The 27976-nt window shown below is 32.8% G+C and overlaps 1 protein-coding gene across 3 annotated transcripts in view; it reads right to left on the bottom strand.

Moving 5' to 3' along the window:
* YTHDC2 (YTH N6-methyladenosine RNA binding protein C2) overlaps positions 1 to 27976 on the bottom strand; it is a 64524-nt gene that overhangs the window by 7719 nt on the left and 28829 nt on the right. For 2 of the 3 annotated variants that reach the window (XM_037167047.2, XM_037167049.2), the window contains exons 13-25: positions 25989 to 26167; positions 25658 to 25754; positions 25490 to 25577; positions 25323 to 25403; positions 23168 to 23250; positions 19912 to 20017; positions 18184 to 18303; positions 17601 to 17873; positions 14834 to 14960; positions 13592 to 13797; positions 13039 to 13234; positions 6336 to 6445; positions 3555 to 3847 (exon numbers count right to left, since the gene is read on the bottom strand). In XM_037167047.2, coding sequence (XP_037022942.2) covers positions 3555 to 3847; positions 6336 to 6445; positions 13039 to 13234; positions 13592 to 13797; positions 14834 to 14960; positions 17601 to 17873; positions 18184 to 18303; positions 19912 to 20017; positions 23168 to 23250; positions 25323 to 25403; positions 25490 to 25577; positions 25658 to 25754; positions 25989 to 26167 — 1959 coding nt within the window. The remainder of the gene's footprint in view (positions 1 to 3554; positions 3848 to 6335; positions 6446 to 13038; positions 13235 to 13591; positions 13798 to 14833; positions 14961 to 17600; positions 17874 to 18183; positions 18304 to 19911; positions 20018 to 23167; positions 23251 to 25322; positions 25404 to 25489; positions 25578 to 25657; positions 25755 to 25988; positions 26168 to 27976) is intronic. The other variant, XM_037167048.2, reaches the window with a different exon arrangement.

Below are 27976 nucleotides of genomic sequence, written 5' to 3'. Positions count from 1 at the left end.
ATTCACAGCACCACCTATAAAACACTGTCACCCTAACACTGGATCTAATCAAGGACTGAGGACAAACTACCAGTTTACATGAAATACTTAAGGTATAGCAATAAATAATGCCAGGAAGAAATAAAGAGGCAAATCTAAAATGTGGTACAGTAAGTATTCAGCATTGTCAACAAGTTCTGTGACTAAGCAAAATGATGTATGTAGAAACCAATTTTACCATAGGTTAATTGATATAAACAAGAGTTAACTATGGTATCTCATCAATATTATAATGAAACCCTTTAATGAAATAACTTATTCAAGGACCTGCTGTCCATCTCATAGTACTATTGACCTAGCTTTTCCAAAACAGTCAACAGGGAACTGCTCTAGATCACAAGAGACTCAAGAAACATAATACCCTAATGCAGTGCATAAGTCCTCCCTGGATGCCTATTCAAATAAATTTATGGAGAATTGGGGAAACAATCTTTTTAATGGGTTGGTAATTGGATTTTGATTATGTGGCAAATAATGCCTGTAGTTTTCAGAGATGCATATTTAAATGTGGAAGGGTAATATGACAGGAAGTGTGGTACCGTATTTTGTCATGTATAATGCGCACCCACACTTAAGTGCACATTATACAAAGCATTCCATTATTATTCACATGGTATGTAATCACTATACCCATGTATAGTGTGCAATCTTATTTTTCCCTCAAAAATATGGGCAAAAATGCACATTACACTTGGCAAAATATGGTATCTATTTTCAAAAGAAAGCAAAAAAGAAAAATATTTTGGTACATACAAGTAGGTGAACATGTTGCTCACTGCCGAATCTGGGATATGGAGTTCATCACGACAACATTTACTCTGCCATACTTAATAATACTTATAACACATTTAAAACAAAAAAGGATGTGCTCAGTGATTCATAAGCACCCATACATTCTTACAAGCCCTGCCTTCAAGACAAGTTGAAACAGCTTATGCCTCTAATTTGTTCCAATTCAACAATGTATTTTAGATCAAGGATTGTTTCTTTCACAGATGAAATAAAATAGTTAAAACTTGAACATATTCACCAAAATATAATCAATGGGTGGATAAATCATTAACAACTTGATAAGAAGTATAAAAAATAGCTGTTCAGGGTTTTTTTTTTCCTTGGGAATTGAAGTTCAATAAATTATCTAGTTATAACCTCTAAAATTCCATTATTCTTACCCTGGTACCTATCTGACCTGAAAATCCAAAGACAGAACTTAATGATGGTAAAAATTTTATCAAAATAAAACTGTTTTCAATAGAACTAAATATCTACTTTTGTGGTTTTCAAACTGATCTTTACTGTGAGTTCTATTTTAGTTTTTTTTCTCTATTTGGCTTCTCCCCAAAATTTCATTTGTAGAAATGAAGTATTCCATAAACTCTTCCTAAATTGTCATTTAAGAGGAACAAAGAGTTCTAATATGGAATTCACTCATCTCTCTCTTTTTTTTTTACAGACAAGATATGCTTATCTTTTGCCATCCAACTATTAGCTGAAAATGACAAGGGGAAAAAACACTGGTTTGACTTTAGAATGGGATATAGGCAATTTCTATTATTTTAATAGTTTCTTAAACTATTTTTAAATATTTTCAATTTAAAGTATGCTTTTAATTAAAAAAAAATCTAATCTACATCTTGCCATCTTAGTGTGAATACCTATTCTATTCCTCACCAAAATATGTGAATTCTAGACATCATCTATTAATATCTCTAAAAGTCTGAAAGTAGATAAAATCCTGTATCCTGTTGTTCAACAGGTAAGAGAATGAAAAATGTCAGGCTGCAACTTGTAAGGAAATGAAAATGCTTAATCCTGGTATCACAAGTGGTAAAATCGATTTATAAATGATCAATTTCAAAAATATAACTAACATTACACTTATAATTCTATTCCTCTTCTTTTATTTCCAAATTTTATTAAGTGAGTATACTACTTCATAAAGGAAAAGAAAGCTTTTTCCCCAAAAAGTCTACGTGTGTGCACATTTGTACGTGAATATAGGCACACATATGTATCCATTTATACACACATTCACATACACATACACACAGTCTGTATGACTCTAACATATTTTTTATAGACAGGTATAGGAATAACTAGACAGCATAATTTCTACAAAAGTATATTTGCACATTCTACACAGTCATTTTTCAAGTAAAATTTTACAACAATGTTTTCAAAAAGTGGGGGTTGTATAAGTAGAAAACATGCTTTTTACAATACTATACTCCTTTTGCTCAACAGGGTCTACATCAGAAATGTTCAGGCACATGCATTATTTGATTTTCTGGGCAACTGGCTGAGTGTTCCTAAAAGGTAGTATCTGAAGAACCTGGAAACCAATATATATTATTCCTCTTTCACTGAAGTGTGAACAAATAGAAGCCTTTATGTTTAAATGATATATGCAAAATATGACTTAAAAAAGAAGGTATTAAAATTCCTATCTGATCCTTGAAAAACAGTAAGCATCATATCTTTTATTTCCATTGCTTTTATTTTCATTTTTTACTAGTGAAATCATATTCTTACTGCAGAGATTTCCCGCGAATATTGCCAAAACTAGCATCACAGGCAACACATCATTGTTATCAACAAGGTAAAAATTTTTTGTAACTGATATTAAAAAATTTATATTTGATCTTAATAAATGTGTTTACAAGAAATATTTCTGAATCATGGCCAGTGATTCATCATAACCACTATTATATCATAATACATTTTTGATAAGTCAGTAAGAGCTTTCTTATTACTGAAAATCATATAATAAATAAAAACATCACATCTAATTGCTAAATGCCAGTATTAAAAGAATTTGGCTAAACTGAAACAAATTTTGTCACAATAAATTTATTAACTTATTTATTATATACCTCTCCTCAATAAAACATAGCCTCTCTGAAGGAAGAGATTTTGTCTGCTCTGTACATGCAACAGCCCTCACACCAACACCAAAAAGCACTCAGTGTGTCACTAAATGAATGAATGAATGAGTGATTTTCCTGTAGGAATATTAGTCAGCAATACTGATATCTAAGTAATACTTGTAGGAAGGTTGTCCTTTTAAATGGCCATAGCCGACACTTCTTGTTGTAGGGCATCTAGGAAAGACCCCACTTGACATACAGTATTAACTAAAATCTTTAATTAAAAAATGTTGCTATCTTTTTAACAGACCCTAGATTAATGAATCTTAAAATTAAATATTTTGCTGACAAGAAATACTTTTCCTGACAAGCAAATTCCTTATTAAAAAACTCACAGATACCAGTAGCCTAAAGAATCCTTCATATTATCTTAATATTTAAAGAAATTATGTTTTAGGGTTGACAAAAAAGAAAAAAAAGAAATATGTTTTAAAAGGAAAAATCTCTTCCCATTTTATCATGACCCTTTTGTGTATCTTACATTGTAAGAATGTAATTTCTAAATAATAAAAGCACATGATTCAATGATAGATAAGTCATTTTCCTGGGAAAAAAAGTCTTCATTTCAGTAATATATTATAAATTTACCTTTCTGCAGTAGCAGACTCATCAGAAAATTCAGTATCTGCTGAACTTTTCCGACTATTATTTGATCTCCAAGATGATGCCAAAGGAAGTTCTTCTGAAGACATAGGCCTTGGCCTTTGGCCAATCCCAGATGGTTGCTGTAAACCTGCAGACTGTTCTTCAGTGCTTAAAACAGCTATAATTGCTCTGATGGTAGCTTCATCAACTTGAGACCAAGGTTTAGATGGAGCTCTCATTCGGCGTAAAAATAAACTGTGCCACTTCTGCCTGAGCTGCAGCAGTAAACTGGCAGCCTATAATAAGATAGTTTCATAGTTCAAATAGATCCTAGTAAGACACCTATTTGTTTATTAGTTAGGGTCTACAAATGTTACCGAAGAACAAGTTTTACATTTCACACAATTTACTACTAATTTCATCCTTTTTGTTGCATGAACAAAACAAAATTTATTTACCATATTTGAGGCACAAAATCAAATGAGACAGTTTAATGAGAGACACAATATTCAATGTGTGGTTGAGTGTGAATAATATGGAAAAAGAACAAATAAACAAAAATTCATCAGTTCCATTCATCTTTTATTTTAGTGCCTGTGGAACATCCAAATAATGATGCCCAGAAAGCAGCTGGATTCATAGGTCCAGAAAAAGGCCTAAGCTACATATAGATTTGGCAGTCATCAATGCATAAATGGTTAATAAATCTCCACGCAGAGGTAAAGTCCCTAGAGATTGTGCAGAGATAGTGAAAAGAGCGCAGTAAAGCACAGAGTACTGGAGAAATCTAACATTTAAGGCAGAAACACATACAGAAGAGTCGGTGAAAAAAACCTAAGAAGGAATGACCTCTCTAGGAAAAAAAAAGAATCAAGAAAGACTACCACAGTAACTGGTGACAAAGAAATTGGGGCAGGACAAAGAGGAAAAATGGGAAAGAGAGAATTACTAAAATAAGAATATAGATAATAGTGCCAAAAAACGAGCAATGGGAGATCTGGCCAAGATGGAGGCATAGGTAGAAACCCTTCACTTCCTCACACAACCAAAAGGAGGATAACAACCAATCCAAAATCAGTAAATAACCAAAAGCACCAGAAAATCAAACTGCGTGGAACTCTGACACCCAAGGAATTAAACTGTCAACAGACCAACCACACAGGTAAGACAGGCCAGATAGAGAGAACCCACAACAAGGCAACAGACTAGACTGCATTGTGAAGTGGGCACTGAGAGAACTCTGTAAGGTGGTGGAGCATGCGGGCAGGGCTGGCTGAATGGGAAACTGAAACTCAGAGCAGACTGTGGACTACACTGGGGGTTGCCACGGTAGGAGAAACTCCCTGTCTCACACAAGAGTTTGTTGGAAAGCAGGCTAGAGCAGAGCAAACGAGCTGAGTTGTTTCCTCTCTGGCCCCTCCCCCACAGTCAGCGCCACAGCCCAGCAAGGAGGGTTGCCCTGCCCGGGTGAATACCTAAGGCCCCGCCCCCTTACAACTTAACAGGTGCGTGGAGACAAAGAAATATGGCGCAAATGAAAGAACAAATCAAAACTCCAGAAAGAGCACTAAAGGATGAGGAGACAGCCAACCCATCTGGTGGAGAGTTCAAAGCCCTGGTAATCAAAATGCTCACAGAACTAATTAAGCTTGATTGAAAAATGAAAGAACAAATGAAGGATACGCAACGTGAAATAAAGCGTAATATTCAGGGAACTAACAGTGACAGGAAGGAAACCAGGACTCAAATCGATGGTTTGGAATAAAAGGAAGAAATAAACAGCCAACCAGAACAGAATGAAGAAATAAGAATCCAAAAAAAATAGAGGCTTAGAAACCTTTAAACGTTCCAATATCTGAATTATAGGGGTGCCAGAAGGAGAAGAACAAGAACAAGAAATTGAAAACTTTATTTGAACCAATAATGAAGGAAAATTTCCCCAATCTGGCAAAGGAAATAGACTTCCAGGAAGTCCAGGAAGCCCAGAGATTCCCAAAGAATTTGGATCAAAGGAGGAACACACCAAGGCACATGTACAACCCACGGACATGAACTGAGGGGGGGAATGCTGGAGGGGTGGGGGGTGCAGGGCAGAGGAGGGTAAAGGGGGAAAATTGGGAAAACTGTAATAACATAATCAATAAAATATACTTTAAAAAAACAATAAGCAATTGTCAAATTTGTCAAGGACAGCAGGCAGGCTCTGACAACATGGAGGACAATGCTGGCCCCAACAAGGACAATTTCAGTAAAGTGACAGGCTGGTAGAGATGCAAGTGAGACAACAGTAGGTTGCAGTGATCAGTAAATGAATAAATGGTAAACAAGTAAATGTAGCCAATGTTGACTATTCATAGCTCAGCTACCAAAACAAAACAAAAGGATATAAAATCATCTTCAAAAGTGGAGATGGACTTAAGAGAAAGCTTTGTCGAGAAAAGTTTTTAATTTGAAAAGAAACCTTTGTCTTCCCCAATCCAGACATACATGAATAGAGAAAATAACTCATATCTTTCTCTTAGAAATAACTGTACAAAATAAAGTTATGGTGTACTCATACTCAATATTTTCTTATATACACAGAAATACTCAAATATTACCATGCATAAATACTGGCTGACATGTAGATTTTTTCAAATCCTCTGCTGGAATAAACCCTGATACAACTGAACAAGCTGTATTCTCTAATACTAAGAGCCCAATATTAAATATGTAATTTTTATTACATTGTTTATCAATTCATACTAACAAAGACATTTATCACACTACTAAAAGGCAACTTACCTCAGGCTCTAGTTTGAAATTCAGCCACTCATCAAGTTTCAAAGATGCCAAATTAGCAGTAGTTCTATCTTCCATTTCACTATCACTACTGTCAATAGGAATACCATCTGCTGTTCAAAAAATACAGAAAAGAAAAAAATTTCAGTTTTACCATCTTATACGATAGCAAAAAAGAGTAAGTAAATATAGAGACACTCCATATTTACATAAATCCTCCTGATATACTAACAATTTGTGCAGAGAGTTCTCTAAATCCCACAGGCCACAAATTAAATCTCAATATTTAAAAAAAAGAGAAAAAAAAAGAATTGTACAGACTACAATCTTTAATCACAATGCAACAGAAAAAACAAAGAATTTAAAAATCAATACAATATTTAAATAATAACTAGAGAAAGAAAAAAACTAAGAACAGAAAGAAAGGGATAAAAACACTAAAAATAGTAAGCCAAAAATGATATATTAGGTAAGCCAAATGTTATTAGTAATTAAAACTATAATCTAGTTCTTTGAAAACCTAATGAACAAACTTCTGATAAACTTAATAAAAGGAGAAAAGAAGAGTTTTTACTGTTCCAGCCAAGATGGAGGTGTAGGTAATACACTGTTTCCTCGCACAACCAAAAGAAGGATAACAACAAATTTAAAATAAAGAAACAACCAGAACTGCCAGAAAACCTGATTGTATGGAAGTCTGACAACCAAGGAGTTAAAGAAGACACATTCAACCAGACTGGTAAGAGGGTGGAGAAGGGTAGCAGGGCAGAGGGGATGCAGGGCAAGGCAGCACCTGGCATTCAGGGCGGTACCATACTTGCCTGTGGATAAACTAGAACAACTAGGGAGCTAGACAGACCATGCAACTCAGGGTTCCAGCATCAGGAAAACAGAGCATCAAAACCTCTGTAAAAATTTGTGGGGGTTGTGGTGCAGGAGAAACTGCCAGTCTCCCAGGAGAGTCCATTGGATGTGTAGTCCACTGGGTCCTAGAACATACATAAGCCCGTCCACCCAGTAATCAGCAGGGCAGCACCTGAAAGTATGCAACTTCAAACATTCCAACATCTGAATCATAGAGGTGCCAGAAGGAAAAGAATAAGAGCAAGAAGTTAAAAACTTACTTGAAAAAATAATGAAGGGGAACTCCCCTAATCTGGTGAAGGAAATAGACATACAAACCCAGGAAGCACAGAGAGTTCTAAACAAGTTGGACCCAACAAGGAACACACCCAGATACATCATAGTTACATTGCCAAAGATTAAAGATAAGGAAGAATCTTAAAAGCAGCAAGAGGAAAGGAGATAGTTACCCACAAGGGAGTGCTCATATGACTATCAGCTGATATCTCAAAAGAAACCTTGTAGGCAAGAAAGGGCTGGAAAGAAGTTTTCAAAGTCATGAAAGGCAAGGACCTACATCCAACATTACTCTATCTAGCAAAGCTTTCATTTAAAATGGAAGGGAAGTAAAGTGCTTCTCAGATAAGGTCAAGTTAAAGGAGTTAATCATCACCAAGCTCTTATTATATGAAATGTTAAAAGGACATATCTAAGGAAAAAAAGATCAAAACTATGAACATTAAAATGACAACAAACTCACAACTATCAACAAGTGAACCTAAAAAAACAAAGTACACAACTAGAACAGGAAGAGATTCACAGAAATGGAGATCACATGGAGGGTTATCAGCAAAGAGGGTGATGGGGGAGAATGGGGAAAAGGTTCAGGGAATAAGAAGCATATTTGGTAGGTACAAAATAGCAAGAGGTTAAGAATAGTATAGGAAATGGAGAAGCCAGTGAACCTGTATGTACAACCCACAGACATGAACTAAGGCGGGGAATGCTGGATGGAACGAGGATACCAGGTAGAAGGGGATAAAAGAAAGGAAAAAAAAAACAGGACAACTATAACAGTATAATCAATAAAATATACTATAAAAATTTGCATAGAACCATAAAGATAGGAGAAACCCAAAGGAAAAAAGATGTTTTTAAAAAGTCTTTTGATCCATATTCTTAATTAAATTGTATCTCACTCAAAACAAGGAGGGAAAAAGTACACATCTGACTATGAAATCAGAACTGAGAATAAGATTATGAAAATGAATACAAAATATGTTAAGCTAAAAAGAAATAGTATGCATAATAACAGAATAAGAAACTTGAAACCTTCAAAGAAATTTATTGTTTTCTACAAAACAAACAGAAAGAATAAGTAATTAATAAAACTGAGAGGATAAGAAATAGAAAAACTCAGGCTATTTAAGAAAGGAATTCAAGATGTCCTTAAAGAACAACAACAAAGAAATCCAGAACATAAAGTACGTCAAACTTTTCAGAAATCATATAATGGCCAGTTCCTCTAATACAGAAAATCTAAACCTAACTCTAAAACCTGATACTTAACCATTCAGATGCACTCACCACATAAACCCTATAGAGCAGCCTCACTAATGAACATAAATATATTTATTTTAATAAACACTAGAAAAATATTTAGCATTGCAATAAATTATTCTTAGTCCAAGAAAGGTTTATCCTTGAAACAAAATGTTATTTCCATAAATAAAACATCAACAAGCTAAACAAATTCTGGTTATATGAACCAATGCTCAAAAACTATTTAATAAATTCAACACTTTTAAAAAACATTAAAAACAAAACATTTCTTTCTTAATAAATAATTAAAATAAAAATTAACATTATAATCAGTGGTATGAGTTTAGAATTTAAACCTTTAAAATTCAGAAAAACAAAGTAGACCATTAACATAGTTTTCCAAAATCATAAAAGAAAAGAAAAAATAAACTTTGGTAACAAATTTAAAAAAAACAGTTGTCCTGTTTTTTTCTCTCCCTTTTATCCCCCTCTACCCGGTATTCTCATTCCATCCAGCATTCCCCCCCGTAGTTAATGTCTGTGGGTTGTACATACAGGTTCACTGGCTTCTCCATTTCCTATACTATTCTTAACCTCTTCCTGTCTATTATGTACCTACCAATTATGCCACTGAAGATGACATAATTTTAAGAAATAGAGAATCAAAATGATTAGTAAGAGCTTAGTAAAGCAACAGAGTAAAAATATTGTCTGTTCTTAATAAGAACATAGTGTTCTTATTAAGCAAGAGCAGCAGGAAAATAAGAGAACCTATTCAATGTAGTAATTCAAAAACAGCAACAAAACATCTTAAGAATCATACCCAAACTTTATAAAGTTACCCCCAAAATATTGCTAAATTTAATAAAAGGTTTGGCTAAAACAGAAGGAATATACTAAATTTGTTGGAAGCAAAAACTAAATTAAAATCACAAAAGAACTGCTGGGTGCAAAAAAAGGTTACAAGAAGATGACTACTAAATATTCATAAAAATAAGTGAGATTATCAAAGAATAGCTTAATAATAGAAAAGTAGCAGAGTTACAAGTAGACCCTCTGCTATCAGATATTACAGCTTACTAAGGAACAAAAATATTAAATGTTACTATATAAAGGCAGAAATTTAAAGGAATACAGTATACAAAAAGTTTAAAATGCCAAATGTAATATGAAATTAATGTCAACTTTTAAAAAAGGATATATAAGGATTATTTAATAAATGGTGCAGATGAGAGGAACACCCTTGTAAAGTATTAGATCTACACTTTAAACCACAGTTAATGCAGAATGGTTGAAAAAATTAACTATCTAAAAAATCAAATTATAGAAAAAGAAAAAAACAGAATACTTATCAGATCCATGGAAGAATGAAAGTGTCTCAGCTTTGAAATGAGAAGTATAAACAAAAATTATTCAATCTGAATATATACTAGTCAAAACACAGAACTCAAATTATGTAAAACTCTCCAAAATTTATGATATGATAGAAAAAAGGGCACTAGATTTAAAGCCATCATAAAACTATAGTTCAAATAAAGAAAAACATCACTACTCAAAAAATAAGTAGGCAAAAAGGTTAAATAAACAACTCAATTAAAGGGAAATATAAACAAATGCATGGAGAATTATTTCTTTTCGAAAGAAATAAAATTAAAAGTGTAAATGAAAGAAACCTTTTTTACAGTATATTATTTTAACGTATTTTGCTAAAATAGCAAATTTACATATAAAACTACTACCTAATGATGGTGTAATTACAATGAAATTCACTTTTGATGGCCCTAATATGGCTGTGTATGAGGGAAGAATCATAAATAATATTTTTTTCTACTTCAAGGAATTTTATCCCAAGAAAAATATTTAATGAAAACAAAAGAGTACATAGATAGATAAAGACATCAATGTGCAATACCAGTGCCCTCACCTTATCCATTTCCTCATGAGTTACTTACCATACACTGTTTTTATCTTTCTATAAAAACCTAACCCTCTATGGGCCCCATCACTCCAGTGAAACAGCTCTTGTGAAGGTCATCAATGACCACCATACTGCCGAATACAACAATTTTCAGTACATGTCTTTTTCAATCTCGAAAAGTAAAATTCAGAAGAGCTGACCATTCTTTTCTTGAAACATATTTATCTTCAACATCTGGTCACTCCTTCTTCCTCTATTCAAATTCTAAATATTAGAATTTCTCTGAATTTTGTCAATAATCCTCTTCTCTATTTACACATTCCTTTAGGCCATCCAGTCTTCTGTCTTTAATATCATCTACAAGCTGGTCACTTTCCTAAGCTCCAGATACATAAATCCAAATGTCTCCAGAAAAAAAAAAGTTCTTATTTAGGATGTTGCAGCCATCTCAAACTTCACATGTCTGAAATAGAACTCAACTTTTCCTCTACACAACCTGATCTCCCAGTTTCTCAATCTCAAAAGAGTGGCACTGGTTATTCAATAAGCTACCACAGCCAAAACATAAGATTTAATGACTCCACCCTTTCACTCATCACCCACATTCAACCTAGCAGTTACTGGTACTATTTCCAAAATAATTTTGAATCTACTTCTCTTTATATCAGCTTCCGCTGCTATAGTTCTGAGCCATCATGAAGACCACTGCAAAAACTCTTACCTGCCTTCTCCCTTCCATTCTCATTGCTTCAGCAATCTATTCTCACAGCCAAAATGGTCTTTTTGAACACAAATCATATCACATCACTCCCTTACTTAAAACCCTCTAATGTCTTCCCTTGTATTTACCATGACTTATAAGTCCATGCCTTTCATTCAACATTATCCCACCCATTCTCTCTTTGATCACTATGTTTCCAATCACATAAGCTTTTTATCAATTTCTAGATCATAACCTAATGCAGAATCTTGGTCCTTGGCAGATTATTTATATATCTTCACATGGCTGGCTTCTTCTGATACTTTAGGACTCAGCTTAATCACATCTCCTCAGAGAAATCTGTCTATAGTTTCTTTCTAAAGTCAGTTACCCTTAAGGCGGCCCTATTTATTTCTTTCATAGTGCTAAACAAATTACTTTTTTTGTTGTTGTCTCTACCATCTACAACCATGTAAACTCCTAAGGACAGAAACACCTTGTCTATCTTGTTTTCTGTTATACCCTCAATACTTAGCACAATACCTGACATACAATAGCTGCCCAATAAATATTTGCAAAATCACCAAATAGCAAAAAATTAGAAACAATCAAGATGTCCAAATGTAAAGAAACACATTTAAATGCATTATGCTGTTTAGTGTGATAGAATATTTTGCAGCCATAAATACAAAATATTTTAAATGTTTTTTTATATTCTACACAATGAAAATAGCAGAATATAAAATAATAGTATGGGTAAAATAATTTAAAATATCTATATAGAGAAAGAATACATAATATTGCAAAATATTTACATTACTGTGTAATAAGGTTATGAGTAATTATTATTACTTTTAAATAGACACCTTTATTTATGTTAAACTATCATTTAAATTCAGTGAAAGAGAAAAACAAACTTTCTATGAGAAAATCAAACTTCCTAAGGTTAAAAAAATGCACAAATCAAGTTATCTTAAAAATTAATTTCAAGAGCAATAAGCGTTAGCATTTTTTAATTAGTCCTAACATTTGGTTGGCCAAAAAGTACTTGTGTTTTTTACCATAAGATGGCTCTAGTAGCACTGAGTTATCTTTAATGTCATGTGAAACAATTTTGTTAAGATTGTATTGTGACAGCAGTCATATCAGCAAACACTTAAAAAACTTATCAAAATTGGTGAATTTTTGTGTAGTCATTTTAATATTGATGATTGGAGATATTACATGACATTTTTGTCATATTATGCTTTATTATTTCAAGAAAGGTAACAACACAACTGAAACACAAAAAAAGATTTGTGCAGTGTATGGAGGAGATTTGTACTGTGCCTGATCAAATGTATGAAAAGTAGTTTGTGAAGTTACATGCTGAAGATTTCTTGCTGGACAATGCTCCATGGTTGGGCAGACCACTTGAAGTTGATATTAGTCAACTCAAGACATTAACTGAGAACAATCAACATTATACCATGTGGGAGACAGTCAACATAAAATATCTAAATCAATAAAGTTATTGGTGAAAATGAAAAATGTGTCTTTTATTTTACAGAAAAGAACATAAAGATTTTTTGGCCAACCTGATACATCAAAAGGGAGTTACTACTACATAAGTTTTTGTAATTTCAAAATTTGTTTGGTTTAGTAAAAAGAAAAATAGTATCACTTCAAATACAGGTTTATTTCAATCTTCATAACACATTTACCTCGAAAAGATGAAGATTCCTGAAGAGCATTACTTGCTAACCTGGCTGGACCACAGAATACCAATACTGTGACAGGTGTCACTACTGAACAGCATCTGATGTTAGCTATTCTATGAGCTCTGGTCATTTCATCATAAATAAGCCAATCTGTGGGCAGTGCCTGAATTGCTGCAGCTTGACCATTGGCTGGAGGAATCTATGAGGGAAATAAATTGTAAAATATTGTTAACTGTGTTTATCACCTAATTTACTGGCAACACTTTTAAAATGTAAAAAGTCCCTGAATGAAATAGATAATATATATACCCAAGCAAAAATTAAAGCAGGTCATTCATTACTCATGTAGTTTGCAAAAAAAGTCATTATTACTTAATACATTAACTCTTCCAGTTCTAAGATTCAATCAAAATTTCATTCCAATGCTGATTTATACATATATAACTAATTAATTTCTTAAAGCAGGTCAGTATTTGGAACATTTTTTCATTGATTTTTAACCATCTAAATTAGATTAGCTTCACCTCAAGGCCTAAGAGTATTAAGAATATTTTACCTTTTTATATTGAGGCTGACTGAGAACTGACGTGGGATGAAACCGTACTTTTTTCTCCTTTGGCCCTGTCAACACTAAATTCTCTCTGTCCACATGGACTAAATTAGGATACATGCCTGCCACCAATGCAGCTTTAACAACAGCCCAGTTCTCAGAATTTGTGTTAACATCTCGAATGTCACCACCACCTCGTGCTCTAACAAAACCTAGAAACAGGAAAAAAAAACCACACACACTTTTCCTATTGTTCAAATATACTTTTAAACTTGTGTGTTTCTTAATAAAAAGTTGTATAAGCCATGTAAGTTTAATGATATTCAAATTCCACAATAAATAATAAAATCTAGTTTAAAATTAGAATCATTGTTCTAAGTAAATTTAGGTTTGCTCAGGCTAAAGAAAGTAGAAGATTCACTGGGGACTTAGGAACTTTTTTTAAAATTACACATTCTTGCAATAAAGTTCTTCATAAGCTGCTACCTGAGACACAATGAAGTTATAGCTGAAAACCTAAACCATTCTTCTGAAAGGTATTATAAACATTTTGGTTATGACAGGCCCTGGAGGTAAAGTCATGTAAATACAGAGTATTCTTGCTTAAATTTCAAAAATCCTTTGTATTTCCCCCTATTTGAAACAATTCTAAATCCACTGGTTCACTCCCTGTATTACTTTGGCACTTCAGTTAATCTGTAAATTCAGGTTCTGGCACTTTTCTTCTGCCAAATTCTTCAATGTACTATGCTACCCAAAACTAAATGAGCAATTCTAAAATAAAGTAGTAGCACTGGCATACTCTTTAAAAAAATCAAAATTCAAGTGATTATTTAATGTTTTATGTTCCAAAAATATGAAGGCCAGTATTCATATCAATCTACTTACATTTTTCTAATTTCTATTTCATAGAGCTAAATATTTTATTTCATAGTGATAATATATAAATGTAATATTTAAATGAATCTCCACCAACAAATAAATACCTTGTAAATTGTACACAGCCAACAGTATTGAAAGGTATTCATACATTTCTCAACTACAACTTTTGCAATACCATTTTTTTTCAACAAACAAAAGTTAAGGTCACAAAGAAGTCTACAAAGCAGTTCATGAATATAAGATATACAACAATGTGATAATGTCATAAAAAAATAGAAGATGGTATCAGTTAACACTAGAAATACTGTGAGGTATGGGCAAGGTACTCTCAGTGGTTTAAATAGGTTCTTTGGGGGAAATTTTTACCTGATGCTCTAAGTTGACCAAGCAATTGAGTCCGCATGCCTATTATTATTTCCATGGTAGCTTGTGAAAGAAAATTCTTTTCACAAAAGGCTCTCTCCCACCCATCACTCCGTGCTTTCTGCCATGCCTATAAAAATATAATTATATAACAAGATATATTTACCAATCACTTCTTAGTTAAGCAGCAGTAACTGAAAACTATTACATTAACCACTCAAGGTCAATTCTTCTGATTATTTTAATAAAACATAAGACTTTATTAAGAAAAAAACACAACTTGTAGATACAGAGAACATACACAGCTACCAGCTGTGGGGGAGTTGGTAAAATGTATGAAGGTGGTCAATGACACAAACTTCCAGTTATAAATTAAAGTTGTTGGGATATAATATACTGCATGGTGAATATAAGGTCTGTCCAGAAAGTATCTAGCCATGTACTATGAAAAACTGACATTTACTGAAAAAGATACAAGAAACATTGTACAGAGGACAATGACATCTCAGTCCCCTTCAAAGTAGGCACCTTGGGACCTCACACAGTTCTCCCAATCCCCATCAGCTGCCCCATCATATTTTCCTGAATCTCACTGATGCTCTGAAATCTCTTCCCTTTCAAAAGACTTGAGTTCTGGGAAAACCCAGAAGTTGCAGGGCACCAAATCTGGGCTGTAGAAGGACTGAGTCACCTGAATGATTTGATGTTTCACCAAAAAACTCTGCACGAGACATGAGTGGGCACATTGTCAATATGAAGGTGCCAATTACCAGCAGCCCATAGCTACAGCCTTCTGAATCATCCGAATAGTTTCCAGAGAGCAAAGTTCAAGCTTAACGAAAAATCTGATGCAGATTTTTCATTCCTCTACTTGCTCGGTCATTTTGAATATGACAGCCACTTGCTCATCTGACAGTGTCTTCTGCCCCCCACTGACTAGCACAGTAAAGTGGTCAGTGTTCACACATGCACATTCCAGCCCACTCTCCTTGGCTGCCAAGTTATCCATGTCACACAAGCTGTTCTTGTTATACTAACAATGGCTAGACTTTTTCCAAACAGACCTTGGTAACGCTGTATTGTATTTATATTTGGAAGTAGGTAAAAAAAGTAGAACTTTTAAAAAATAAACTTATTTTTAGTGAGATATAATTGACATATAACTTTTCAGGTGTACAACATAGTAATTTGACATTTTTCTATATTGTAAAACAATCTTCATAATAAATCTAGTTAACAGACTAGAGAGATCTTAAAAGTTCTCATCACAAGAGGAAAAAAATTATAAGTGATAATGGATGTTAACTAGACTTACTATGGTGATCATCCTGCAATATATACAAATATTATACTACTATGTTATATACCTGAAACTTGTATGTCAATTATATCTCAATTTTTAAAAATAATTTAAAAATTAAATATAAAAAATAAAATCTAAGACTTTGTGAACAAATGAAATTTATCATTAGTTAATTTATACTCAAAAGCTATGAAAGCCATTGAGTCTATAAATCCCAAGGAGAGAACTATGCATCAGGTAACCTAAATTATCAACTATGTAAAAATATTTACCTTTCAGAATACAGCTGCTAATTTTCCTCCACAAGAGTATGGAGGTTTTTCAACTAAGCCCTTATAATACCATTTATATTTAAGAATCCTCTATTCCCCCAAAATAGTATCTATATCAATTCCCTAATCAGTCTGAGAATGGAAAGTGGGATTTCTAGAAACCATCTGTGTATAGTATAAAAGAGCTCCTCTTTGAAAATGAGTTGTTTTGCTTTGTAATACAATTTACTGAAGTATTACCAAAGCAGTAATTTATCTTTCCTCTTTGCTTTTCAAGGAGCTGGGGGAAAAGAAGATAAAAATTCTGTGTATTTCCCATTATTATCACTCAACTGATCTGGTATAATATATGGTACCTGGTAGACTCAGTTAATATGAGTGCATTATCCATAGTTCAATAATGCTCACCAAAAAGCTGGCAATTACTTTTGTAAATTGTATGTATTATTAAAAAATGCTCAGAAAAAAGTATAATACTTCCTGCACAAACAGAAAAATTTTTTTTAATTTACAGGCATACATTCAAGAGAATTTAAGGATAAATAACATGTCTACCTTTTCAAGAAATAACATATTTTTTCTTGCATCCGAATTTCCTAATTATATATAATTTCTCTTCCTCAGAGTCTCACTTTCCTTACCCTTTCTTTCCCATTTAGCACTCAATTTCTCAATGCTATTATTTAACATGTTTTAAGTGATTTGGGGTTTTGCTTTATAAAATTAAGTTCTTTACATAGTGTCTTGACCACACATGAAAAAGATGTACTCTAAAAAAAGCCAGTAAAGATCATTGAAAGCAGTTATCTTCAAGAAAAGTGAAGATAATTTTCTTTCAAGCTTTGTGCTATATACACTTTGAATAACATACAATGGTTATTAACGAAAATTTTAGAGCATTCCTTGCCCAAGATATGATTGAAAGGTAAAGAACTTGAAAATTAAAAATAAATACAAGTGTAAATAAAAATATACATATACCTAAAAGAGAAAATGGAAGAAAAAAAGTAGAGAAGAACAGTGATAATTTCAACGTATTAACAACAGGAAGATTTTTTTTCTGGGGTATTAATAAAATGTGACTTTAAAATCAAACAAAATTAATGTAATCATATCTTTTTTAAATTTGTTACATGTGCCCCAGAAATGTGTTTAACCAGCAATATTTTCAGAAGTAAAATAACAATGAGAGTACCTGGAATGCTCTGAGAAGTGCCATGTGATCACTGAAAGTTCCTGCAGTGAATCGCTTCCTACAAAGCATAGCTGCACGTTTTTGAGAGGCCTGCATTGGCAGGACAAAAGGATCTCGATAGGCTAGTGTGCAGGCAATTGTAAGGATGGGGTCCAGACACTTTAAAACAACAGCACACAGGACCATTTTACCAAGATGTGGTTCTACTGGCAAGTCAGCCAAATGATATCCAAGTTCAGTGAGATCTTCCCATGCATCCATTGCATCTATTGTCTAAATAAAAGGATACAAAATAGAATTTGACTTAACCCAAAACTCTGTTTACTCAAGCAACATACTTAGAAATCTGTAAGAAAGAAATAAAAATGTAATTTTTGTTTTGCTTTCACATCTCACACAAAATATATTTTGCTTGAAATATATAAAAAAGAACTACTATTTTATTATAACTACCACAACAGTATTATTCAAAGTAAACGATTAAGATAATTTTTTAAAGTACAAAATTAGTTAACATATGTACTCATTTAGTTTAAATTTCAAGTAAAATAGTCAGATTAAATAAAACTATTAAGACACCAACCTTGAGCATTTGTACAGCATTTCTTACAATTAAAGCTGGTGGAGGTTCTGGTGCTTTCATTAGGAAATCAGCAATAGGACAATTAACTGGGGCTAACAGCTTGGTATGTAAACAAAGTTCCTGTAAATAAGAATAATGAATAATTTTGAAGTACTAAAATTTATAATTGATTTTTTATTTTTAAAAAAATCATGACTACTCTTCCCAAGCAAAAACTAGTAGAGTCTCTGGCTAAAATGAATGGTAAAGGGAACAACGTCTTTCAATAAAAGGTGGGCTCACATTCTGCCCTAGGTGCCAGAATTGTTATAAACATCCTCCAACAACTCACGTCAACATCACCACTGTCACCACTGGCAATGTCTCCTCACACAGTTTTATATATAACAATAAGAGTTATACTATCCAAAAAATATTTTTCCTTTTATTATATTCTGAAATCTTGTATCCACTCAACAGATATTCAGGTGCTTACTGAGTGCTAGGCACGATGCAGCAAGCTGAAGAAGAGGACAGACTGTACGACAAGCATCTGCCCTCAGGGAGTTTTCATTATGTGTGAAAAACAGAGTACTTATATAATTAACTCCTTAATTACAAATGTGGTAGGTGCTATGAAGGATGTGGGTTGCAAAAGAGGTAAAACAAAAGATTAATCAAGTTCAGGAACATGCATGAGAAGGAAGCCAAGGGAAGCCAAAAACAATTTTTTCTCAGGAAATAAACTAAGATTTAAAGATTGAGTAGAAGTTGGTTACAAAAGGAATAAAAGGGAGAAGTCTAGAGAGAAGGGATAAAAACAAATAAGATGTGCTTAGGAAATTGAATCTACTGGTATGAGTGGAAAGAGGACAAAAGGCAAAAATTAACCAGTTAAAACTAGATACATAAGCAGGAGAGATCATTTAGGTGCTGGTTAAGAATTAAGAGGAACAGCCCTGGCTGGTGTGGCTCAGTGAATTGAGCACCAGCCTATGAACCAAGGGGACATTGGTTTGACTCCCAATGCCTGGGTTGTGGGCCATGTCCCCAGAAGGGGGTACATGAGAGGCATACAGTGATGTTTCCCTTCTTCTTTCTATTTCCCTCCCCCTCTCTCTAAAAAGAAATAAATAAAATCTTATTTAAATAAATATTTATTTTATTTAAAAATATAAAGTCTTAGTGTTTCATTAAAGGTTTGGAAATCTGCATTAGCTCAGCACACCAAAGAATGGAATTAATGTTCTTCTGAAAGTTTTCCCTAGAAACTATCAACACAGTGTCTGGCTGTTCCATGAAGTCAGAAAACCTAAAGGAAAATAATTAAGTCTAGGAAATCTCAGCAAACTTAGTTCCAAATCTACCAAGGTAATTCTCAGCATCTTAAACTGAAATTTTGGTATTATGTTTTGGAGATTAAATAATTTGTTTTCCAATCCACATTAAGAATGTAAAAGATAAACACTACATGTTTGACAGACTCCTAGAATGTTGCATAAAAGAAAAATAATATAAACTGTACCGTAACTTAAATGCTCTCAGGTAATTCTTTAAAACTTTAGAGGTTTATCAATTAAATTTTCTTATATATAAAAAATATCAGTTATATACATAACCATCCTCCATAATATATATTTGATATTTTGTTTTATAAATTATTGAAAAGTCTAATTAGCATAAGTTGAAATGGTCCTTTTTACTCCCTCACCCACAAAAACAGCCTTTTAGAATTAACTAAACTTCTACCTGTAATGGCATTCTCAAAAGTTCTGGAGTCTGAAATTCCAACATATTCTGGAATCGGAGTCTACTGAACAGACGGAAACAAATTCCAGGTCTACATCGCCCTGCCCTTAAAAAGTAAAATACAAAATTACAACTCAATGAAGACTATAATAAGGAAACTGTATAACAAATGCGATTTAGGAGACAGAACAATGAACCATTATCAGGACATCCAAGTTTGAATCCCTATTCTGGTACTTACCCTCTATGAATTCTTTCAGAAGGTACTTCACTTGTCTGGGACCCAAATGTCTCATTTACAAAGTAAGATTCATGAATGATACCTATCCGATATACAGGGGTGGGCAAAAGAAGCTCTGTAGTTGTGACTATGTAAAATACAGTTTATTCACATATTATTATTTATTTAGTATTCTTATTAACCTACCTTTGTCCACCTCTGTACACCTAGGGTATAAGGTAAAAATAAAAAAGAACTGTATATAAAAGTGAGTGAAAAATAAGGTATAAATAAACATATGGTGATTTAAATTTAATCAATTTTACTGAGCTGATGAGAGTTGTACAAATTATGTATTACACAACTCTAAGGCAGTGTCATTTACCCCATCATCATAAAGACTTGTATAATTTTCTGGGTATAAAAATATCTTGAGGAAAAGTAGTCTCTCATTTTCACCCATTGTTTCTTTATCAACTAATGGCAAGGTGGGATATGCTAAATGATGAATACCCAGAAATAATCCCTATCTTCCCAAAGCCCACAGTCTGATTGGCAAACATAATTATAACACAATATGATACAAGTTACAAAACCTAACACTGTTGGACCATTACTTCCTTCATCGCATACTTCCCTCACTATGTACTTATTAGCTTTTCCACCTATACAGGCTTCTCTGAGAGATTTCTCTTTGCACAGACCTTATATGTTGACATTCCTCTGAGCTTGGACTTCAGACCCCTACTCTCTTTACTCTACCCTCTCTCACAAGGTGACCTTAAATATCCTACTGTTTATAATTTCCATCCATCTTCATCTCCTTATGTTAATACTATTTCATAAGCTTCTTAGCTCCAGTTGACTTTCCATAGTCAGTTTAAACTTAACAACACCAAAAGCTAGTTCTCTCCAACATCACCACTCTTCCCATTTTCCTATCAGACAATGGCACCACTAACCACAAAATTTTCTAAAATAGAAATCTGTATGACATCCTTGATTCTACTCAATTCCTTACCCCTGGCCCTTTGACAGATGACCGCCAATATTACTGTTCTTAATATGTCCTGAGTAAATTATCTACTTCTCTTTATTTCTACCACCATTTTAACAATAGGCTACTCTCTCCCTTATTGTAAATGGAATTATTAATGGAGCCTCCCACCATCATTTTTGTCGTTTCCAATTCATTCCTTAGAGAGCTAAAAGAATACTATAATACTGCCATCCTCTGGCTTATTAAGAAAGAGAAGCAGGGAGTGGGGAATGGTGCTTAAGGACCTATCTGCAACTTCTCCTTGCTCATTTTTTACTATGCTCTGCTAAACTAAACTCCATCCAAACAACTTTCTTGCTCACTTTTGCCTTTAGGCAAATGCCTTTCCACAGCACCTCTTTACCAAATTTATCTCAGATTATACCTTAACTCCTCTAAAAACATTATCCAGTTGTAGCAGAGACCACAGAGTATAAAAATTGCTTAATTTATTGGTCTCCAAGATGAAGTGCAACATTTCCCCACCTAAATTTTACCATCAGATTTCTTTAGCATTGTATCCCTAACACTTAAACAGTGAAGGCTGCCAAAAAAAATATATGTTGAAAAATGACAATGATTACTTCTGATTTTTACCCCTAACAATACACTAATAAGAGTATATATGTCGAGCCATACTTTGTCATAAGAGGCCAACTAATACAATAGCCAACAGCAACGCCCTCAAGAGCATTCTAAGAAATTAAAAAGTACAGAAGTAATGTATTCACCATCTTCAGTATATGAGACATTCTTTTAAATATGCTTTCCTGTTAGTTAAAATGCAAAAAAATCAAATAATTACTGAGAAATATACTTTTCAATCTTGACTTTTTAAAAATGAAAATTAACTGTCCTTCCTTCAAGAGCCCCAGAAACCCTCCTTCTCAGAGTTAATAATTTTTTAATGTTTCTCTCAGATTTAATGCATTTGTATCTAAATATATTAAACATATACATATATTTTTAGTACAACAGAATATGAGACATGTTCTTTATCCTATTTTTCACACTTAATATATTCTACAAACTCATTCCATATAAAAAGACATAGATCTATATATTTCCCTTTTAACAGCTACAGTGGTATACCACTGTGTCTATAACAATTTATTTAACCACTTCACTACTGAGTGATACTACAGTGTTCCCAAACTATTGCAAATAATGCCGTGCAAAACATTCTTAAACATACATCTTTGTAAACATGTGCAAGCATACTCAGGATAAATTATGAGAGGGGGAATCCACTATCAAAGGGTAGTCTTAGATAAACAGTTTCAAATTGCCTACTAGAATTCACACCAATTTATACTTTCACACCATCAGCAATACTTTTTGCCAAGTCTGTTGCCCATACTATTAAATGTTTTCATCAACGTCAAATCTGATAAGCAAAAAACAGTACCACATTAATTTGCATTTATTTTGGTGTATGTATGAAGTTAATACAGGGTCCAGCAGAAGTAACACCTGCTAGAGTGTGGTTGGTAGGGTAATAATATGGGTGCAATAATTTATAGTTTTAATCGAACATTTCATCTAAAATGTCACATGGTGTGTTTGAGTGTGATGTTATGTTACAGAATTAAATGCTTATGATTTTATAATAAAAGGGGCGTTATTTGTGCCAGACCCTGTATATTGTTTTTTATTTATTTTTAAGTTTTTTGTACAGTACAAAAATTAGTCCTTCATCCTGTTTTGCAAATGTTTGACATTTTTGCTTTTATTATTTAAGTTTCTTACATCTTATGAGTATAGATTATATTAGGCAAAATTTTAAATTTTAACATAACCTAAATGTGGTATTTTTAAAAGTATAACAGTTTGCTCTCCAAAGTTAATATAAAATGAAGACAAACATGAAAATTTTAACATTTTAAAATTTTATGGAAAATTTTAACATTTTATACCACATACATTAATATGTGGTAAGTATGAAAATGATTCCATCTTACAGGTAATTGATTGAATGTGCATTAAACATACATTACCTGCCTTTTCGTTGTATTGCACTAGCTTTGGAAATCCACACCATTTTTAGCATTGTAACAAAATTCAGGGCATCAAAGGATTTCTGTAATATTTAAATCATCTTCACGTTAAAATATAAAAAGGGTTTTAAGTAGAGTAAAACACTACAATATATTTTAATATGCCAAGTTTAATTCAAAGCTCCTCTAGATTAGATGTTAACTAGAGGTATTAATTATTTGTTAAATCCATATTTCTGACAACAAACAAACATTCTAAGGAAAAAGAATAAAAACTAAACTCAGAAGCACTGAAAAAGTTCCTCACTCTGTGCCCTGCTAAGCTATTTGATTCTCTCTGCTACACTTGGATAAGAGCCGTCAGTTCTCATCAGGCATCAAGAGTGGAAAAAACTGATCTGTTTTCTTCCTGTCATTTTCTATCAGATTTACATCACTGTGGGGAATAGAAATGATAAGGGAAAGACAGTTTTCTAAAGTACTTTCCCTGGAGCCTGATCTGGAGGAATAAGAATAACAATTGTGGAAAAAACCCTATCCCAAAATGAAAAAATTTTAACTGCTTCCATTTTACCTCCTGCTGAGCTACAAATGTAGTCTATCCAGAAAATTACAGCATACTACCTCGAAGAATCTAAAGCAAAAATTTAGTGTAGAAAAATATTTTTAAAGACTGCGCTGCTAGCTAAAATATGTACTTCAATAATTCAGTGACATAATACTTTCCCTTTTAAAACACAGCTCTATAAAACAAATATAAATATGTTCTCATAATAGTTTGATTCTGGAATTTTTAGAAAGGATGCTGCTTATTTGGTTTTTAATGAAATTTTACATTAGTCAACATTACATGTAAAGTATCTTTTGATACCACCATCATATTCCAAACTATAGTTTATTTGATAAATAACACCTAAATAAATTTTAAGATATTCAAAATCTACCTTGCCTTTAGATAATTTTAAGGCAATAAAATCTCTGAATTTTCATTGACTCCCTATTCAGACTTTTATGATAATATTCATAATTACCCTCCTATAAAAAATAAAATCTACCCCAGGTTGGTGTGGCTCAATGCAGTGAGTGCCAGCCTAGGACCCAAAGGGTCGCCAGTTTGATTCCCAGTCAGGACACATGCCTGGGTTGTGGGCCAGGTCCCCAGTAGGGGGCACGTGAGAGGCAACCACACATTGCTGTTTCTTTCTCTCCCTCTCTTTCTTCCTCCCATCCCCTTTTTCTAAAAATAAATAAATAAATAATCTTTAAAATATATATACACATACATATATATATATTCCTCCTTGACAATATCCAACTATAATGTCCAAAATGTCCAAATTTTATAATAAAATTTTATTTTCTGTAAGATATCCCTAAAAGCTACATTAAAAACATTATAAAATAAATTTTTCACATTAAAAATAATTATACATATCCACTAGAACAGACACAATTTGTCTTCCACAACATGGACAGTATTCCTTTCCTTGGAAAATCATCTACCTTTATCATGTTCAATTCTTTCAGGGAAAGGTTAAGAATATTGAGAGTTGCTAGGCATTCCAATACTAAAAGGCAATAAATGCTGCCTTTTATTAGAATGGAGGCTGGTACTAAATATTTTAGCCTTTGCAGAGGGTCTGTGTTGCAACTACTCAAATCTGCCGTTGCAATATAAAAGCATCCATAGACAATAGGCCAAAGAATAAACATGGCAGTGTTCCAGTAAAATGTATTTTTATAAAAGCAGGTGATGGGCCCATGGTCTTGTTTGCTTTCTTTCGGCATGTTTCTCTTGCACTAAGTGTCTTTTGAATACCTACAACATGTGGAGCCCTGAAGATATAACAATAAATATGAAGGTCACGGGCTATTCCCACATGTAGAATGAAAACATATAAAACATGTGATCAAAGGCCCACATTTTGACAAAATTTGCACCATAACTAGGCAAACCTTTCACTTTCTTCATAGTATTTTATAAGCAAAAGCTTATTTTTATATAATTTGTTAAAATAACAAGAGAGATCGTATATCCTGATTTTTTTAAGATAGAATATTCACTTTTGTGATTAAAACTTACTACATTAAATTTATTTAGAACCAGAAGTTTTCCCATTAAAGTAAATCAGAAATACAACTTATCCATACATACCTCTTTAACCTTACCAGAATCAATAACAAAGACAACATCATTGACTGTGATGCTGGTTTCAGCAATATTGGTGGAAAGAATCTGCAATGGCATGTTATGTTATAGTTAATAGGAAAACAGAACCAATGACTACTAAAATAGAGAAACGAATATTTTACGAAGCTTACTATTTTTCGAACACCTGCAGGTGGGTTTTTTAATACTTTCTTTTGATCAGATGTTTGCATATTTGAATGAAGCATAAAGACTTGATATCTGTTGACAATTGAAAGAGAAAATATACTATAGTACCTATCTTTTATTTAAAGCAAAAAACATAATGCTTTAACTTTTACCTGTGTATACTGTCAGCAAACCGCTTGTCATCAAATAAGATGCGATCCCTCAATCCCACAATTTCATCATATCCAGGGAGGAAAATTAATATTGCACCTTGAAGAAAAATGATTTAATATTAAATTTCATCGTAAAACCAGAACCAATCAAAAGAATTAGCTAAAATAAACTATATCACATGTTTTCAAATGCTGATAAACTGTAATACTTATGACAAAATATTATGCATTATTATCAAGGGAATGAATAAAAATTTATACACACAGAATAGTAACTTTTAAATCAAACTGTACATTTTTGTTCCAGTTGCTTTAGACAATACTTATTTACCAGCATCACAATTATGGCAGATATTGTATAGAAGATGCATGATCAAATCCAAGTCTACTTTTTCATCATCAAAACTATGGTGATAAGCTTTCAGGAGCTCTCTATCTTCTGCACTAAGGTCACTTCCACTTTTTTGAACCAGAGAACTTTCATCTAGATTTCCAAATTCCAATGAAGCACTAAAAAAAAAAAGAAAACAAAAATAAAAATAAAAAACCAAGTCAATTTTTATTTTAAAAAAGTAAAAGTCATCTTTTAAGGCCAATGTTCTCCATTATGCCATTATGTCCTTCAAATTTTCAATATACATTAAGGAGGGTAAGTGATATTAATGTCCTAGCTATAATTCATGTTTTGGCTTAAAGTACATCATTCAAAGTAAAATCTGGCAATAATTGCTTTTTATTTTTTTTAATTTTATTTATTTATTTTTAGACAGAGGGGAAGGGAAGGAGAATGAGAAAGAGAGAAACATCAATGTGTGGTTGACTCTCATGTGGCCCCCACTGGGATCTGGCCTGCAACCCAGGCATGTGCCCTGACTGGGAATCGAACCAGCAACTCTTTGTTTTGCAGCCCACACTCAATCCACTGAGCTACACAAGCGAGGCCAGTAACTGCTTTTTAGAAAACACAATCTGAAGACATTGGTCCAAAGAAAATATATGAGTAGTCAAAAACAGAAAAAATATTATTAGTCATTACATATGTAACTATTAAAACAATGAGATAACACGTCACACTCACTAGGATGACTATAATCGAGAAGACATAATGCTGGAGAAAGTTATGTAGAAATTGGAGCCACCCCCTCATACATCACTGGTAGGAATGTAAAATACAGTAGCTACTTTGGAAAACAATGTGACAGTCCTCAAAATGTTAAACATAGTGTTAGCATATGCCATAGCAATTTGTTAGGTATATATGCAAAAGAAATAAAAATATGTCCATGTAAAGATCTGTATACAAATGTTCACACCAGTATTACTCATAACAGCCAAAAAGTGGAAAAAACCAAAATGTTCATCAACTGACGAACGGATAAACAAACTATGTCTGTCCCTAGAAAGGAATATTAGTCAGAAAAAGGATGTTGCAACATGGATAAATAAGCCTTGAAAATATTATGCTGGACAAAAGAAGCTAATCGCAAAAGACCACCAATCAGATTATATGATTCCAATTATATGAAATGTCCAGAATAGACAAATCAGTAAAAGCAGGAAGTGGATTAATGGCTGCCTAGGACTGGAAGAGTTGGGGGAAATGAAGAGTGTGTACTAATTACTATAGGTTTCCTCTTGGGGTGATGAATATGTACTCAAAATCAATTGGGTAATGATCACGTAATACTGTAAACATACTAAAAATCATTAATTACACACTTAAATGGGTGAATTAAATGGTTTGTGAATTTTACCTCAATAAAAATTTTAAAACCAAACTTCTGGTCACCATTTATATTTTCTTATTGGGCTGTTTGTCATTCTTCACTATGATAAACAACACTCTGAAGAAAAGTCCACATTTAAAAAAAATTCTGTAGGTACCAAGTTAACAAGACTCTTAATTTTATAATTCTATACTAAAAGTAGGTTAATTATGCTATTTTCCAAAAGCCAGAATCAACACAGATTACTGAAATAAATGCCTTGCTTTTTCATCCGGTATGTAAAAATATACACTACTTTCATTGCTAGTAATTATCAATAACATTTCTAGGAAGTTCATATAGTGCAATCCCTCTGAAAGAGTTTAGCAGGAAGGTAAACACAAATAAGACTACTTTAAATAGGGAAAATATTAAACTTATACAACTTTATGATTTCAGTATTTAAATTTTAAGATGCACTTTAAAACATTCTGAGTTATTTCTTCTTACTCTTTAACAGGTAAATGAAGATGATATATTCTTTATTTTAAGCTATAAACTTTAGATATCAATTATCAATTATCCAGCAAACATAATAAATTTAATTTGAAAT

The sequence above is a fragment of the Artibeus jamaicensis genome, unplaced genomic scaffold (assembly GCF_021234435.1).
Source record: "Artibeus jamaicensis isolate MK-2021 breed Jamaican fruit bat unplaced genomic scaffold, CSHL_Jam_final contig_402, whole genome shotgun sequence".
Classification (NCBI taxonomy): domain Eukaryota; kingdom Metazoa; phylum Chordata; class Mammalia; order Chiroptera; family Phyllostomidae; genus Artibeus; species Artibeus jamaicensis.
This window is presented reverse-complemented; position numbering and strand designations above follow the sequence as displayed.